This window comes from Macaca fascicularis, chromosome 19 (assembly GCF_037993035.2).
Source record: "Macaca fascicularis isolate 582-1 chromosome 19, T2T-MFA8v1.1".
In the NCBI taxonomy this organism is placed as follows: Eukaryota; Metazoa; Chordata; class Mammalia; order Primates; family Cercopithecidae; genus Macaca; species Macaca fascicularis.
In genome coordinates this window covers 18,620,891-18,638,375 of record NC_088393.1, presented here as the reverse complement: position 1 = coordinate 18,638,375, position 17,485 = coordinate 18,620,891, and the positions used below count along the sequence as shown (strand labels likewise).

General features: G+C 55.7%; 2 protein-coding genes across 3 annotated transcripts; both read left to right on the top strand.

Moving 5' to 3' along the window:
- Positions 1–4,249: 4,249 nt before the first annotated feature.
- Positions 4,250–17,485, top strand: IQCN (IQ motif containing N). 2 transcript variants are annotated; one of them, XM_005588432.5, is made up of 2 exons: positions 4,250–9,175; positions 16,453–17,485. In XM_005588432.5, exons 1-2 carry the CDS (start codon positions 6,539–6,541, stop codon positions 17,401–17,403), a joined length of 3,588 nt encoding a protein of 1,195 aa, XP_005588489.4. In that variant the 5' UTR covers positions 4,250–6,538; the 3' UTR covers positions 17,404–17,485. The 2 variants fall into 2 exon arrangements, with proteins under 2 accessions (XP_005588489.4, XP_005588488.4); XM_005588431.4 differs by having other exon boundaries at positions 6,546–9,736.
- LOC135968442 (uncharacterized) lies at positions 9,736–16,096 on the top strand. Its single transcript, XM_065535224.2, has one exon. The coding sequence runs from the start codon at positions 9,766–9,768 to the stop codon at positions 13,414–13,416; it is 3,651 nt and encodes a 1,216-aa protein (XP_065391296.1). The 5' UTR covers positions 9,736–9,765; the 3' UTR covers positions 13,417–16,096.

Sequence of the window (17,485 nt, the reverse complement as noted above, 5' to 3'; positions counted from 1 at the left end):
GCTTGCTAAGTAGCTGGGATTACAGGCACTTGACGTCATGCTCAGCTAATTTTTTTTTTTTTTTTTTTTTTTGAGACGGAGTCTCGCTCTGTCGCCCAGGCTGGAGTGCAGTGATGTGATCTCGGCTCACTGCAAGCTCCGCCTCCCGGGTTCACGCCATTCTCCTGCCTCAGCCTCCCGAGTAGCTGGGACTACAGGCGCTCGCCACCTCGCCCAGCTAGTTTTTTGTATTTTTTTTTTTTTTTTTTTTTGACGCGGAGTCTTGCTCTGTGCCCCAGGCTGGAGTGCAGTGGCGCGATCTCGGCTCACTGCAAGCTCCGCTCCCCCGGGTTCACGCCATTCTCCTGCCTCAGCCTCCCGAGTAGCTGGGACTACAGGCGCCCGCCACCTCGCCCGGCTAATTTTCTTGTATTTTTAGTAAAGACGGGGTTTCACCGTGTTAGCCAGGATGGTCTCGATCTCCTGACCTCATGATCCGCCCGTCTCGGCCTCCCAAAGTGCTGGGATTACAGGCTTGAGCCACCGCGCCCGGCCTTTTGTATTTTTTTTAGTAGAGACGGGGTTTCACCGTGTTAGCCAGGATGGTCTCGATCTCCTGACCTCGTGATCCGCCCGTCTCGGCCTCCCAAAGTGCTGGGATTACAGGCTTGAGCCACTGCGCCCGGCCTCAGCTAATTTTTTTTTTTTTTTTTTTTTTTTTGAGACGAAGTCTCGCTCTGCCGCCCAGGCTGGAGTGCAGTGGCCGGATCTCAGCTCACTGCAAGCTCCGCCTCCCGGGTTCACGCCATTCTCCTGCCTCAGCCTCCCGAGTAGTTGGGACTACAGGCGCCTGCCACCGCGCCCGGCTAGTTTTTTGTATTTTTTAGTAGAGACGGGGTTTCACCGTGTTAGCCAGGATGGTCTTGATCTCCTGGCCTCGTGATCCGCCCGTCTCGGCCTCCCAAAGTGCTGGGATTACAGGCTTGAGCCACCGCGCCCGGCCTAATTTTTTTTTTTAATTTAAAAAAAAATTAATTTATTTTTTTTGAGATGGAGTCTCGCTCTGTCACCCAGGCTGGAGTGCAGTGGCGCCATCTTGGCTCACTGCAAGCTCCGCCTCCTGGGTTCATGCCATTCTCCTGCCTCAGCCTCCCAAGCAGCTAGAACTACAGGCGCCCACCACCACGCCCGGCTAATTTTTTTTGTATTTTTAGTAGAGATGGAGTTTTACCATGTTGGCCAGGCTGGTCTTGAACTGCTGACCTCCTGTGATCCACCGGCCTTGGCTTCCCAAAGTGCTGGGATTACAGGTGTGAATCACCGTGCCTGTTTTTTTTTTCTTTTGAGACGGAGTCTCACTCTGTTGCCCAGGCTGGAGTGCAGTTGCACCATCTTGGCTCACTGCAATCTTCATCTCTCAGGTTCAAGTGATTCTCCTACTTCAGCCTCCCAAGTAGCTGGGATTACAGGTGCATGCCACCGTGCCCAGCTAATTTTTGTATTTTTACTAGAGACAGGGTTTCACCATGTTGGCCAGGCTGTTCTCGAACTCCTGACCTTGTGATCTGCCCTCCTCGGCCTCCCAAAGTGCTGGGATTACAGGTGTGAGCCACTGTGCCTGGCCTCCCTGGCTACCTTTTATCTTATACTTACTCTTTAATCACAATCATTTTTTTTTTTTTTTTGAGGCAGGGTCTCAGCCAGGCACTGTGGCTCACACTTGTCATCCCAGCTACTTTGGAGGCTGAGGCACAAGAATCGCTTGAACCCAGGAAGCAGAGGTTGCAGTGAGCCAAGACTGTGACACCGCACTCCAGCCTGGGCAAAAGAGTGGGCCTCTTTTTCAAAAAAAAAAAAGAGATAGAGTCTCATCCTGTCACTCAGGCTCGAGTGCAGTGGTGCCATCGTAGCTTACTGCAGTCTCAATCTCCTGGCCTCAAATGATCCTCCTGTCTCAGCCTCCCGAGTAGCTGGGACTACAGGTGCATGTCACAATGCCTAGCTAATTTTTATATTTTTAGTAGAGATGGGTTTTACCATGTTGCCCAGGCTGGTCTGGAACTCCTGGCCTGAAGTGATCCACCCACCTCAGCCTTCCAAATTGCTGGGGTTACAGAAGTGAGCCACTGTGCCCTGCCTATTTTTTTTTTTTTTTTTGAGACAGGGTTTTGCTCTTGTTGCCCCAGATGGAATTCAATGGCACGATCTCGGCTCACTGAAATCTCTGCCTCCGGGGTTCAAGATATTCTCCTGCCTCAGCCTCCTGAGTAGCTGGAATTGCAGGCGTCAACCACTATGCCTGGCTAATTTCTTGTATTTTTGGTAGAGACAGGGTTTCACCATCTTGGCCAGGCTGATCTCAAACTCCTGACCTCAGGTGATCCACCCTCCATGGCCTCCCAAAGTGCTGGAATTACAGGCATGAGCCGCACCCGGCCAATGTTTTTTTGTTTGTTTGTTTTGTTTTGTTTTAAGAGACAGTTCTTGCTTAGTTTCCCAGGCTGGTCTCAAACTCCTGTCCTCAAGTGATCCTCCCATCTTGGCCTCCCAAAGTGCTGGGATTGCAGGCAACAACCACTGTGCTCAGCCTGGACACCATTTCTGATGCCTGGATATCATGCCCTTGTATGATTAATTTCAGCCTTTCTCCATTGATAATTTCGGTTTCTTCCAGTTTTTCCTCTGCTAAACAATACAATGTTAAACATGCTTGAGCATACTTCTGTATGTGTTTGTAGCAGAACCTCTGCTAATCACTGTTTTGGTTACTTCCAGTTGTTTTGTTTGATTTCTAGCTACAAAATAACACTGGAATAAATTTCCCATCCTTGCAGTTTTTTTTTTCTTTTTTCTTTTTTTTTTTTTTTAGAATTTAGTGTTTTTGCTTTTAACATTTCTTTTTGTGTTGGTCTTGAGGACAGAGCCAGCCCAGGGCAGTGTTGCTGCATATTGCATGGATGAAAGGCTGAAGGCTGCCTCCTCTTGCAGGCTGGCTTCTGAGATTGCACCTTCTTCTCCTGCTACTCCTCCAAATCTATGACCCTTCAAGGTAAGAAGATGGTTCATGGGCAAGGGGTCTGGCTAGTCCAACCTGAAGAGAGGGGCTTCTGCCAAACAAGTGTGCTGTGCTCCAGGCTATGCATCAGGGTGACTTGACAGTGTCCCAGCTCTCTCTACATCCTAGTTACTTCTGAAAGCCACAGTCACCACTTTTTCTTCCTCTTTCCATCCTTCTGTATGCCATTTACCTAGCCATCCCCTAATCCATCCACCCACCCATCCACCCATCAGTCTACCTCCTACTGGGTTCTCTCTTCACCAGTCTCTCCAGCTCTCTTTCATTTCCTTCCTTCCCTCCCTCCCTTCCTTCCTTCCTTCCTTCCTTCCTTCCTTCCTTCCTTCCTTCCTTCCTCCCTCCCTCCCTCCCTCCCTCCCTCTCTCCCTCCCTCCCTTCCTCCCTCCCTTCCTCCCTCCCTTCCTCCCTCCCTTCCTCCCTCCTTCCCCTTCCCTCCCTCCTTCCCTCCTTCCTTTTATTTGAGACGGAGTTTCACTCTTATTGCCCAGGCTGGAGTGTAATGGCGCGATCTTGGCTCACCACAACCTCCTGCCTCAGCCTCCTGAGTAGCTGGGATTACAGGCATGCGCTGCCATGCCTGGCTACTTTTTTGTATTTTTTTGTAGAGATAGGGTTTCGCCATGTTGGTCAGGCTGGTCTTGAACTCCTGACCTCAGGTTATCCACCTGCCTCGGCCTTCCAAAGTGTTGGGATTACAGGCGCGAGCCACTGTGCCTGGCCTTCTTTAATTTCACATTCATTTATCTACTCATCTTACATCTATCTACCCACCCACTCACTCATTCATTCATTCATCCTTCCTTACATTTGTCCCTCCCGCTACCCATCCACCATCCATCATTCATCCAGTCATCTATGTATCCATTCATCTTCCCACCTATCCATCATTCCATCTTTCCATCTTCCCATCTACCTACCCATCTACCCATCCATCCATGCAAGCATCCATCCATCCACTCATCCATCCACCCATTCATCTGTTCATCCATCCACATAGTCCTCCCTCCTTCTATCCATTTATCAATCAATCCATCCATCTATCCATCCATCCATCTACCCATCCATCCACCTATCTATTCACCAGTCCATTTACATATCTATCCCCCCATCTGCCCATCCATCCATCCATTCATCCAGCACCCCCGCATCCATCCATTCATCTATGTGTCTGTCCATCCCTCCATCCAACTATCATTCCATCTAACCATCCATCTATCCATCCAGCCACCTATTCCTCCCTCTCTCCATCCATCTACTTACCTATTCTTCCCTCCCTCCCTCTATCCGTTTATCCATCCACCCATCTATTCATCAATTGATTCGCCTATCCCTCCATCCATTCATCTGCTCATTCACTCATCTGCTCATCCATCCATCCATCCATCCACCCACCATGTGTCCATTTTTCTGTTAATCTGCCTTTTTTTTTTTTTTTTGAGACAGAGTCTCGCTTGGTCATCCAGGCTAGAGTGCAGTGGCACGATCTCGGCCTCAGCCTCCCAAGTAGCTGGGACTACAGGCACCTCCCACCACACCTGGGTAATTTTTTGTATTTTTAGAAGAGATGGGGCTAGGTGTGGTGGCTTACGCCTGTAATCCCAGCACTTTGGGAGGCTGAGGCGGACGGATCACAAGGTCAGGAGATCAAGACCATCCTGGCTAACACGGTGAAACCCCGTCTCTACTAAAAATACAAAAAATTAGCCAGGTGTGGTGGCAGGCGCCTGTAGTCCCAGCTGCTTGGGAGGCTGAGGCAGGAGAATGGCATGAACCCGGGAGGCAGAGCTTGCAGTGAGCCAAGATGGTACCACTGTACTCCAGCCCGGGCGACAGAGCAAGACACTCCGTCTCAAAAAAAAAAAAAGAAGAAATGGGATTTCACCATGTTAGCCAGGATGGTCTCAATCTCCTGATCTCGTGATCCACCCACCTCGGCCTCCCCAAGTGCTAGGATTACAGGCATAAGCCAGCGCACCCAGTCTTTTTTTTTTTTTTTTTTTGGGACGGAGTGTCTTGCTCTTGTTGCCAGGCTGGAGTGTAATGCCATAATCTTGGCTCACTGCAGCCTCCTCCTCCCGGCTTCAAGCGATTCTCCTGCCTCAGTCTTCTGAGTAGCTGGGACTACAGGTGCCCGCCACCATACCTGGCTCCTTTTGTTTTCTTTTTTTTTTTTTGAGACAGAGTCTTGCTGTGTCACCCAAGCTGGAGCGAGGTGTCATGATCTCAGCTCACTGCAACCTCCACCTACCAGGTTCAAACAATTCTCCTCCCTCAGCCTCCTGAGTAGCTGGGATTACAGGCATGTGCCACCATGCTGAGCTGATTTTTGTATTTTTAGTAGAGATGGGGTTTCACCATGTTGGCCAGGCTGGTCTCGAACTCCTGAGCTTGTGATCCACTCACCTGGACCTCCCAAAGTGTTGGGATTACAGGCGTGAGCCACTGTGCCCGGCCTACTTTTCTGTATTTTTAGTAGAGACAGGGTTTCACCATGTTGGCCCGGCTGGCCTCGAACTCCTGACCCCAAGCAATCTGCCGACCTTGGCCTCCCAAAGTGCTGGAATGACAGACGTGAGCCACCCCCCTGGCCAATTTGCCTTTAAGACTTTATTCATCAACTTAATTTACCTATTCATCCAAACCTTCATCTGTCTCTCCAACCCATCTACCATTCACTCATCGACTGATTCATCCTTTCAGTATCTAGTCCTGTATCTATCTGTCCATCCAACTTCCAATCCCCTCACCATTTATCGGTCAAGATGCCCGCCCACCCAATACCTACCCATTCACAGCTTAGAACCAAGCCCTATGACTGAGATGGGACACAATAATGACTCTGCCTTCTGGGATTCACAGTCAATGGGAGAGGCAAATAATCTCCCCCACCACACTTCTCTATCCTTTTCACACACACACACACGCGCGCACACACACACAGACACACGCACACACACACGCGCACACGCACACACGCACGCGCACACACACACACTCTCACACGCACACACATACACACACACAGGCAAACAGGAAATTTCCAAAACATTGTGATCAGTGCTAAACCCAGGGTACATCTAAGATAAAGTTTGAAAAGCGGGCCGGGCGCGGTGGCTCACACCTGTAATCCCAGCACTTTGGGAGGCCGAGGCAGGTGGATCACCTGAGGTCAGGAGTTTGAGACCAGCCTGGCCAACATGGTGAAACCCCGTCTCCACTAAAAATACAGAAAAGTAGCCAGGCATGGTGGCACACACCTGTAATTTCAGCTACTCGGGAGGCTGAGGCAGGAGAATCACTTGAAACCAGGAGGTGGAGGTTGCGGTGAGCCAAGATCACACCATTGCACTCCAGCCTGGGCAACAAGAGCGAAACTTTGTCTCAAAAACAAACAAAAAACAAAAAGAAAGAAAAAAGAAAAGCAGTTAAGTGGTCCGGCATTCAGGTGTCATGCACTGTGTGCCAGGATGAAGTGGCCGTAGGATGACCTCTTGTCTGCAGGACCTGCTACACCCTTACCACCCCCTGCCGCCCCCACAGGCAGAGCTGACCTGCCCAGTAATCAAGGCAATGCAGCCGGCCACCCAGCTACAGTTCACGAACCACTTGTCACCCAATGGGCAGTGCATCCTCCAGCCCCCGCCCACCCCTAGTCTCCCGGACAAAATGGAGAAAGCACCTCCACAGCCCCAGCACGAGGGCCTCAAGTCCGAGGAGCATCTTCCGCAACAGCCTGCTGCAGCCAAGACAGTGTCCCGCCACATCCCACGCCTCCGGGCTGTGGTCGAGAGCCAGGCCTTCAAGAACATCCTGGTAGATGAGATGGACATGATGCACGCCCGCGCAGCCACACTCATCCAAGCCAACTGGAGGGGCTATCGGCTCCGGCAGAAGCTGATTTCCCAGATGACGGCGGCCAAGGCCATCCAGGAGGCATGGCGGCGCTTCAACAAGAGACACATCCTGCACTCCAGCAAGTTGTTGGTGAAGAAAGTGAGGGCGGAGGACGGGAACATCCCTTATCACGCCCCGCAGCAGGTGCGCTTCCAGCATCCGGAAGAGAACTGCCTTCTGTCCCCGCCCGTCATGGTGAACAAGGAGACCCAGTTCCCTTCCTATGACAATCTGGTCCTCTGCAGACCCCAGTCATCCCCCCTCCTGAAGCCTCCAGCAGCTCAGGGTACCCCAGAACCCTGTGTGCAGGCTCCTCATGCTGCTGGAGTCCGGGGGGTGGCCTTCCTGCCACACCAGACGGTCACCATCAGATTTCCCTGCCCAGTGAGTTTGGATGCAAAATGCCAGTCATGCTTGCTGACCAGAACCATCAGAAGCACCTGCCTCGTCCACATAGAGGGTGACTCAGTGAAAACCAAACGTGTAACTGCCCGGACCAACAAAGCTGGGGTTCCGGAGACGCCATTGTCCAGAAGGTACGACAAGGCAGTTATGGGACCATCCAGAGCCCAAACCCAGGGCCCTGTGGAAGCAGAGACCCCCAAAGCCCCTTTCCAGATATGCCCAGGGCCTGTGATCACCAAGACCTTACTCCAGACATATCCGGTGGTCTCCATGACCCTGCCGCAAACATATTCAGCGTCCACGACGACCACCACCCCACACAAGACTAGCCCTGTTCCCAAAATAACAATAACCAAGACCCCAGTCCAGATGTATCCGGGGCCCACAGTGATGACCAAAACTGCACCTCACACATGCCCCATGCCCACGATGACCAAGATCCAGGTGCACTCCACAGCTTCCAGAACTGGCACCCCACGGCAGACATGCCGCGCAACCATCACGGCAAAGCACCAACCTCAGGTTTCCCTTCTGGCCTCCATCATGAAGAGCCCACCCCAGGTATGCCCAGGGCCTGCGATGGCAAAGACCCCACCCCAGACGCACCCGGTCGCCACCCCAGCCAAAAGCCCACTGCAAACGTGTCTGGCAGCCACCACGTCCAACACTTCATCCCAGATGAGCCCGGTTGGGTTGACCAAGCCCTCGCGCCAGACTCGCCTGGCAGCCATGATAACCAAGACCCCAGCCCAGTTACGCTCAGTGGCCACCATCCTCAAGACCCTGTGTCTGGCCTCTCCAACAGTGGCAAATGTCAAGGCTCCACCCCAAGTGGCGGTACGAGGCTCCATCCATGACAACCCACCCAAGGCCAAGGCCACCATGAATATGAAGCAGGCTGCAGAGGCGGTGAAAGCCTCATCCCCCTCCTATTTGGCTGAGGGGAAGATCAGGTGCCTGGCCCAATCACGTCTGGGAACTGGGGTCCCCAGGGCTCCAGCTAAGCTTCCTTTGGAAGCTGAGAAAATCAAGACTGGCCCCCAGAAACCGGTGAAAGCTGACATGGCATTGAAGACCAGTGTGGCAGTGGAAGTGGCTGGGGCTCCATCCTGGACAAAAGTTGCTGAGGAAGGGGACAAGCCATCTCACCTGTATGTGCCTGTAGACGTGGCTGTCACCCTGCCCCGGGGACAGCCGGCTGCCCCACTGACCAACGCCTCATCCCAGAGACATCCACCTTGCCTGTCCCAGAGACCACTGGCCACCCCGCTGACCAAGGCCTCATCTCAGGGACATCTGCCCATCGAGCTGACCAAGACCCCATCCCTGGCCCATCTGGTCACCTGTCTGAGCAAGATGCATTCCCAGGCACATCTGGCCACAGGTGCCATGAAGGTCCAATCCCAAGTGCCTCTGGCCACCTGTCTGACCAAGACGCAGTCCCGGGGGCAGCCGATCATAACCAAGCGCCTCATCCCAGCTCACCAGGCTGCTGATCTCAGCAGCAACACCCATTCCCAGGTGCTCCTAACAGGGTCCAAGGTGTCCAACCAGGCCTGCCAGCACCTCAGTGGCCTGAGTGCCCCACCCTGGGCCAAGCCAGAGGACAGATGGACTCAGCCAAAGCCCCATGGACATGTGCCGGGGAAGACCACTCAGGGGGGACCATGCCCGGCAGCCTGTGAGGTCCAGGGTACGCTGGTGCCACTGATGGCACCCACCGGACATTCCACATGTCATGTTGAGTCCTGGGGAGACAGCGGAGCCACGCGTGCCCAGCCATCAATGCCCAGCCAGGCGGTGCCCTGCCAGGAGGACACGGTAGGCTCCCTGCTGGCCTCCCTGTGTGCTGAAGTAGCTGGTGTGCTGGCATCCCAGGAGGATCTCCGCACTCTGTTGGCCAAAGCCCTCTCCCAGGGAGAAGTCCGGGCAGCTCTGAACCAGGCCCTGTCCAAGGAGTTCCTGGGTGCCACTGTCGCCAGAGCCCTGCCCCAGAGCATGCTGAGCATGGCGCTGGTGAAGGCGCTGTCCTGGAGTGAGCTGCGCCTGACCCTGTCCCGAGCCCTGTCCCAGGGCGAGCTGCGGGCAGAACTCGCCAAGGTCATGCAGGGTAAATTGGCCGAGGTGCTTAGCAAGGCTTTGACGGAGGAGGAGCGGGCAGCTCTGAGCCAGGCCTTGTGTCAGGGCGAGTTGGGCGCCCTCCTGAGCCAGTCTTGGTGTCGGGTGGCCCTGAGGACTGGAACCACCCTCCCCAAGGCCACCTCGAAATCAACAGGAAGCGGGGTGACTAAGACGCTGGCCCCGGCGGAGGTGGCCTGCAGGAGGAGTCCGTCGGCCGCGTGGGGGCCCTCCCTGGGCCCTGTGAGACCACAGACCAGCAAGGTCAGGGATTCCCAGGTTGGGATCGGGGGATGCTTCACCATGGGCCAACCTGCCAGGCCCTTGGAGGAGATGGGGGACGGTGCCGTCTTGTGGGGTCACCCTGCTTATCTGTGGTCACTGTGGGAGCCTCTGTGATGGGTAGCGTCATCACCAGCATTTACCAGGGCTCCCTGATCACTGGCCTGTATCCCATGCTGTCCCGGGAGATGGAGCCCAGCAGGGACTTCTCCTCAAACCTGGATTTGAGCCCCAAGTTCCAAAAGGAAAATGCACGCCTGACCCTAGAGCCTGGCACGTTGGCATCAGATTTTAATCCCGAGGGGAGTGGGGAGGGTCCCAGTTTGCTCAAGCCGTCCCATGTGCAGCCAACCCCGAGTCTGTGGCAGCCTCTCATTGCCAGTGGTGTGGGCCCAAGCATGGACCAGCCCTCCATGATCTGTGGCACGGCCCCAAGCTGCCACAAGCCACATGTGGTCAGCAGGGTGGCCTCTCACCCATCGACTGGGGAGGGCAGGGTGGCCTCGGGTAGGCTTCCGTGCAGTGTGGGTGGTGGGAGGGCTGCTCATGTTCACCAGCCTTACCCCACCTGTGGGGGCCTGACTTGGTGTCAGTCCTCAGGGGTTAGCAGGGCACATCCTGGTCTCTACCAACCCTCAGTGGCCAGAGGCCAGCAGCAGGCATCCAGGGCTTCCAAGGAGAGCCGGGGGAGGAGGTCTCAGCCCCCAAATCGCAAACAGGCATCCCCGGGTACTAGGGAGGTGATAGACAAGGGGGCCCTAAGTCCCTTGCAGGTCACCATGGTGACCAAAACTCAGGCATCCAAGACTCGTGGTCTGTTTCAAGCTTCCCCCGGCAGTGCATTGACTCAAGTTCGTCCCAAGACATCTGTCTGTGGACAGGGGAGGAATCGAACACAGGATTCTGTGTCTGCCCTGCTCTGCCCCCAGAAGCTGGCAACCGACCACCAGCTGTCCATCCTCGGTGAGCTGGTAGGTGGTTTGCCGCAGGATCGAGACAGTGACTTGGCCAGGAGCTTCTCCCGGGGCTCTGTGACCTACAGTCAGGAGAGCAATTCCGAAAGCTCCCTGCAAAGCTCTAGCTCCCTCAGCCTTTCCACCATGTCTGTGGCCAGCCTGCCTGCTGTCAACAAGACAGATGAGTCATGGGAAGGCAATTTAGAAGGGGACCTTGCGGTGAAGTCCCTTTTTCCTCCGGGGTCCATGAGGACACTCCAGAGGTTTAAGGATACGCAAGAGACTGAAACTGGTTACACATATATGACCCTACACTTCCCCTACCGGCCCACTCCAGCCTCGGAGAAAGTACCCATTTTCCAACACAGCTCGGTGTCTAACTGCTTGACCTTGTGTGTTCACTGGGGCTCAGAGGCTGAGATCCACAAGTTCTCCTTAGACAAGAGCTCTGTGAATCTGATTGAGATGTCCCAGGCAACCATCAAGACAGAGCTGAGGAGGACTCTGTCTTTATGTACTGTGGTCTCCACTGCATATAAGCCACCATTTGTGGCCAAGAGCTTGGCCCCAAGTGTGTCCCAGGCTACACTGGCCAGTAGGGTAGCCCCAAACCTAGGCCAGCCATCAGGGTTCAGTAGGCTGGCCCCAAGCCTATCCCAGCATGTAGCATCCAGTAAGGTGTCCCCAAGGCTAACCTGCCCATCTATGGGTAATTGGGTGACACCAAGGCTGCCACACTCCTCTATGCCTAATAGAGTGACACCAAGACCAGCACAGCCATCTATGGTGACTAGGTGGTCCCTAAGCCGAGGACACCCATCAAGGACCTTTGGAGTGGCCTCAGACCAAGGTCACCAATCAGTGGCTAACTGGGGGTCCCAAAACCTAGCCCGGTCATCTATGGACAGTGGGGAGTCCTCAAGCCTAGCTCAGCCATCTCAAGCCCTTGGGGTAACCTCAAACCTAACCCAGCCATTTCAAGCCTTTGGGGTATCCCCAAGTCCAGCCTACCCATCTCAGGCCACTGGGGAGTGCCCAACCCTGGCTCAGCGGTCTCAGCCCACTGAGGTGTCCCCAAGCCCAGACTACCCATATCAGCCCACTGAGGTGTCCCCAAACCCAGGCTACCTATCTATGGCCACTGAGATGTCCCCAAGCCCAGCCTTCCTATCTATGGTCACTGAGATGTCCCCAAGCCCAGGCTACCCACATCAGCCCACTGAGATGTCCCTAAGCCCAGGCTACCCATATCAACCCACTGAGATGTCCCCAAACCCAGGCTACCCATATCAACCCACTGAGATGTCCCCAAGCCCAGGCTATTTATCTGTGGCCACTGAGATGTCCCCGAGCCCAGGCTACCCATATCAGCCCACTGAGATGTCCCCAAACCCAGGCTACCTATATCAACCCACTGAGATGTCCCCAAGCCCATGCTATTTATCTATGGCCACTGAGGTGTCCCCAAGTCCAGGCTACCTGTATCAACCCACTGAGATATCCCCAAGCCCAGCTTTCCTATCTATGGCCACTGAGGTGTCCCCAAGCCCAGGCTACCCATGTGTGGCCACTGTGGAGTCCCCTAGCCTGGCCCAGCCATTTCAGCCTACTGAGGTGTCCCCAAGATCAACCTACCCATCTATGGTCACTGGGGAGTCCCTAAGCCTGGCCCAGCCATATCAGCCCACTGCGATGTCCCCAAGCCCAGCCTACCCATCTCAGCCCACTGGGGAGTCTCCAAGCCTGGCCCAGCCATCTCTGACCATCAGAGTGTCCCCAAGCCCAGCCATGTCATCTCAGACCATTGGAGTGCCCCCAAGCCTAGCCATGCCATTTTACACCATTGGAGTGTCCCCAAGCCTACCCATGCCATCTCAGACCATTGGAGTGCCCCCAAGCCTAGCCATGCCATTTTACACCATTGGAGTGTCCCCAAGCCTACCCATGCCATCTCAGACCATTGGAGTGCCCCCAAGCCTAGCCATGCCATTTTACACCATTGGAGTGTCCCCAAGCCTACCCATGCCATCTCAGACCATTGGAGTGCCCCCAAGCCTAGCCATGCCATTTTACACCATTGGAGTGTCCCCAAGCCTACCCATGCCATCTCAGACCATTGGAGTGCCCCCAAGCCTAGCCATGCCATTTTACACCATTGGAGTGTCCCCAAGCCTACCCATGCCATCTCAGACCATTGGAGTGTCCCCAAGCCTAGCTCACCCATCTATGGCCATTCAGGAGTCTCCAAGCCTGGCCCAGACTCCTCAGGCCACTGGGGAATCACCAAGCTTGACCTGGCCATCTCAGGTCACTGGGGTGTCCCCAAGTGTAGCCCACCAATCTGTGGCCAGTAGGGTTTCCCCAAGCCTAGCCCAGCCATCTCAAGCCAGTGGGATGTCCCCTAGACGAGATTACCCATCAGTGACCTCCAGAGCATCCCCAAACCAAACTCACGCATCTATAACCAGCAGGATATCCCCAAGCCAAGCTTATGCATCTGTGACCTGTAGGGTGTCCCCAAGCCAGGTTCATCGATCTACACCCAGTGAGGTGTCCCCAAGCTTTGCCCAGCTATCTCAAACCACTGCGATGCCCTTAAGACTAACCCATCAGCCGGGCGCGGTGGCTCAAGCCTGTAATCCCAGCACTTTGGGAGGCCGAGACGGGCGGATCACGAGGTCAGGAGATCGAGACCATCCTGGCTAACACGGTGAAACCCCGTCTCTACTAAAAAATACAAAAAACTAGCCAGGCGAGGTGGCGGGTGCCTGTAGTCCCAGCTACTCGGGAGGCTGAGGCAGGAGAATGGCGTAAACCCGGGAGGCGGAGCTTGCAGTGAGCTGAGATCCGGCCACTGCACTCCAGCCTGGACCACAAAGCGAGACTCCGTCTCAAAAAAAAAAAAAAAAAAAGACTAACCCATCAAACTATGGCCTGTGGTGTATCCCCAAGCCTAGCCCAGCTGTCTCAAGCCACAGGGATGTCTTCAAGTCTAGCCCACCGACCTATGACCTGTGTGGGGTCCTTAAGCCCAGCCCAGCCATCTCAAGCCATTCGTGTGTCCCCAAGCCTAGCCCACCCATCAGGACCCCGTGGGTTGTCTCCATGCCTAGCTCATCCATATGTGGCCAGTGGGGTGGCCCCCCGCTTAGTCCACGCATCTCAGACCACTGCAGTATCCCCAAGGCAAGCCCAACCATCTGTGGTCTCCAGCCCAGGCAAGACGTATTCATCCTATACCCTAGCCCCTAGCCTAGCCGAGCCAGTCATAGCCCCTGGCCTATTCCCACCATCTGTGGCCCACCGGGAAGCCCTAAGCCTGGCTCAGTCACCCCCAGACTCTAGGTTGGCCCCAAGCTGATCCCAGCCATCTATGGTCAGTGGTATGTGTCATGGCCTCAATGAGCCATGCTGGGTCTCTAGCCTGGATTCAAACCTGCAGTGTTCAAGGGTGAACTCAGTAGCCCCATGCCTGTGTCACCCATCAGCATTTGTTTCAGTTAGCCCGGGTGGACCATATCCCTCTGTGGCTGGAAGTATGGACCAGGGTCTGAACCAGCCATCCCTGGGTACTGGAGTGAACCTGTGTGAAGAGCCCCTGATGGTTAGTGAGATGGTATCCAGCCCCCCGGACTTCAAGTTCAATGACTTGTGCCTTGGGTTCCATCATCCGCCCAGGGTTGGTGGGAGGCATGTGTGTCAACCCTCTGTGGTTAGTGTTTCAACACCAAATCTCTCCCATGCTGATGAGGAGGTCTGTCGTGTAGGCCAGCAAATCACGCCTCTGTTCAGGGGTGTGGCTACAAGACATCCGCGGGGGCCTTTTGTTGATGCTATGGTCCTTAGTGGGTCTCAGGGGACCACATCTCCTGGCCTAGCTGGGAGTCTCCCCTGGAGAACCATAGCAACTGGCATGGGCCAAAGTGAATGTCAGGTGGCTCCCCTTGCATCCCAGGTCTTAGAGGTGGGTGCCTCTTTATCACATCCCTCTGGAACCACAGGGATGGCTACTAGCCCCTCTCTGGCTTCAGTGCCCAACAGAGTGGCTGTGACTCCGTCTAATCTTTCCCCGAAAAGCGTGGGCCCCAGCAGCTCCCAGATCAGTGTGGTTATTCCAAAAAACGTAGACCGCTGGCACCCTTCTGAGGCACCCATGGTCCCACCCAGTTACCATCAGAGAGATGGGATTCTTCAGGACTCCCTGAGGAGCCGGGCTGGTCTTGGTGCGGCAGGGGTTTCGTAGCCAGTAGGATGAGCATGGGCGCAGTCCCAGGCACTCTGCCCAGTGGCATGACCTCCAGCCTTCCCCCAGGGTCCACCATCCGAGGCATGGGTCAGAGCCTTCCCGCAGGCTCTGTGTCCAGTTGGGTGGCTCCCAGCCCGATGGCAGACAGCAAGAAGCCAAGTCTATCTGTAAGACCCTCCGCTAGCTTAGCTGCTCCAAACTTGCTCCTAGGTTCAGTAATGAGTGGGGTGAACCCAGGTGTCTCTCCTGGATCTGTGCCAATGATGGGGGCCTCTAGTGTGGCTCAGAGCTGCTCCGAGGGGTCCGTGGTGATTGGCATCACTGCCCCTCCTTACCACAAAGCCCTGGCTAGGGAGAGGTCTATAGCCCCCTTGCAGATTCCCCACACCACCAGCCTGGCTCCAGGTCACTCCTCAGCCCCGGCAGCTAGTGACACAGTCAGGAGTCTACACTGAGTGCCCACGGTTCTGTCAAGAGCCTTACAATGGAGCCAAGATGCTGGGATAATGCCATCTGGGGCCACAGGGGACCAAGCCAAGCTGGGAGAATTGGATGGGCCTCTGTCCCAAGTGTCAGGATCAAGCAGATCCAATGACCTGATCAGCAAAGCTGGGGTCACTGGCGCAACCCCGTGGATGTACCCCAGTCCTCCGGGAGCTGATGGGGGCCACGATCATAGGTCCCTGTCTGAGAAAGGGACTCTTCCCCAAGGCCATACACCATTGTTCAGGGAGGTGGCCCCCAGCCATGCTAGTGGCATGGTCCCTGTCCCTTTCCAGGCCCCGGGTTTAGCCACTAAGACCCCCTCCATTTATCAACAGGGGTCTGTTGCTCATGTCATACCCCAAAATCACTCTTGGGGTATAGTGGCTTCTAATGTATTCTCAGGATCACCCCAGCTGGCCCGTGGCAGTACTGAGGCTTTCAGATTGCTTTCAGGGTCTGTGGACAGGATGGGGAATCTTAGTCTTCCTCAGAGGTCAGGGACCTCCAGCATGGTCTCACATGTGCCACCGTATCTGTCCTCGGCTAGAAGGGCATCATCCAGTCCCTTCCGGACAGAAGCCGTCCCCATTCCACTCCAGAATACAGCGTCTGGAAACCTGGCTCAGAGCAGCCTCTGGGACTCCATGGACCCTAAAAATTCCTACAGATCCGTGCACGGTAGTATTGTTCCCGAACTGCTAGAAAGTTCTGTGGCCAGGGTTAGGCCCTTCCAGTATGTGCAAAGACAACCATCCCAGGCCTCAGCCCGAGGCGGTACAAACTTCACTCGTACGCCCTCTGCAGAGGTAAGGCCCATCATCTGCACTGGGGAGATAGCGCAGTCCTCGGCCCTGGGAGTTCGGAGGGTGTCTCTAGGCTACCAGTCTTCCCCGAGTGGTTCCCTGCCGCCCCTTGTTAACCAGGAGTCACCGTGGGGATCGCAGGACTCCTATAGCCCCCAGAATCCTGCCATTAGTCACAAGGCATCCCTGAACTCCACTATACTCCAGGGCCCCGTGGACGCTGGTGTGGCTAGTGGCCAATCGTGGAAACGCGTGTGGGAGCCAGCCAGGGGTGCTGCGTCCTGGGAGACCCGGCGCAACAAGGCAGTGGTGCATCCCAGGCAGTCGGGGGAGCCGATGGTGTCCATGCAGGCTGCAGAGGAGATCCGCATCCTCGCAGTGACCACTATCCAGGCGGGCGTCCGTGGCTACCTGGTGCGTCGCAGGATTCGAGTGTGGCACCGGCGGGCCACGGTCATCCAAGCTACTTGGCGCGGCTACCGCATGCGGCGGAACCTGGCACACCTCTGCAGAGCCACCACAATCATCCAGGCCGCCTGGCGCGGCTACAGCACCCGCCGGGACCAAGCCCGGCACCGGCAGATGCTCCACCCCGTCACGTGGGTGGAGCTGGGCGGAGGGGCCAGGGTCATGTCTGACCGAAGCTGGGTCCAGGATGGCAGAGCCAGGACAGTATCCGACCATCGCTGCTTCCAGTCCTGCCAGGCAAAACCTTGCGGCGTCTGCCACTCCCTGAGCTCCAGGATCGGGAGCCCGCCCAGCGTGGTGATGCTAGTGGGCTCCAGCCCTCGCACCTGTCATACCTGCGGACGCACCCAGCCCACCCGCGTGGTGCAGGGCATGGGCCGGGGTGCTGGAGGCCCCGGGGCAGTGTCTCGGGCCTCTGCCTACCAGCGGGCTGTCCCGAGTCCCAGGCAGCCACGTCGCAGGGACAAAGCGGCCACAGCCATTCAGTCGGCCTGGAGAGGTTTTAAGATCCGCCAGCAGATGAGGCAACAGCAAATGGCAGCGAAGATGGTTCAAGCCACCTGGCGAGGCCACCATACCCGGAGCTGTCTGAAGAGCACAGAGGCGCTCTTGGGACCAGCGGACCCCTGGTCCAGCTCACAGCACATGCATTGGGCCAGTTCACAGCACACGCATTGGCCCGGCATCTAGGGCCCTGGCTCCCTGCAGTGGGGACTTTGTGGGAGGCACTCGTGGCTCTCTGGGTCTGATGAATAAAGTCCTCCACAGCCTA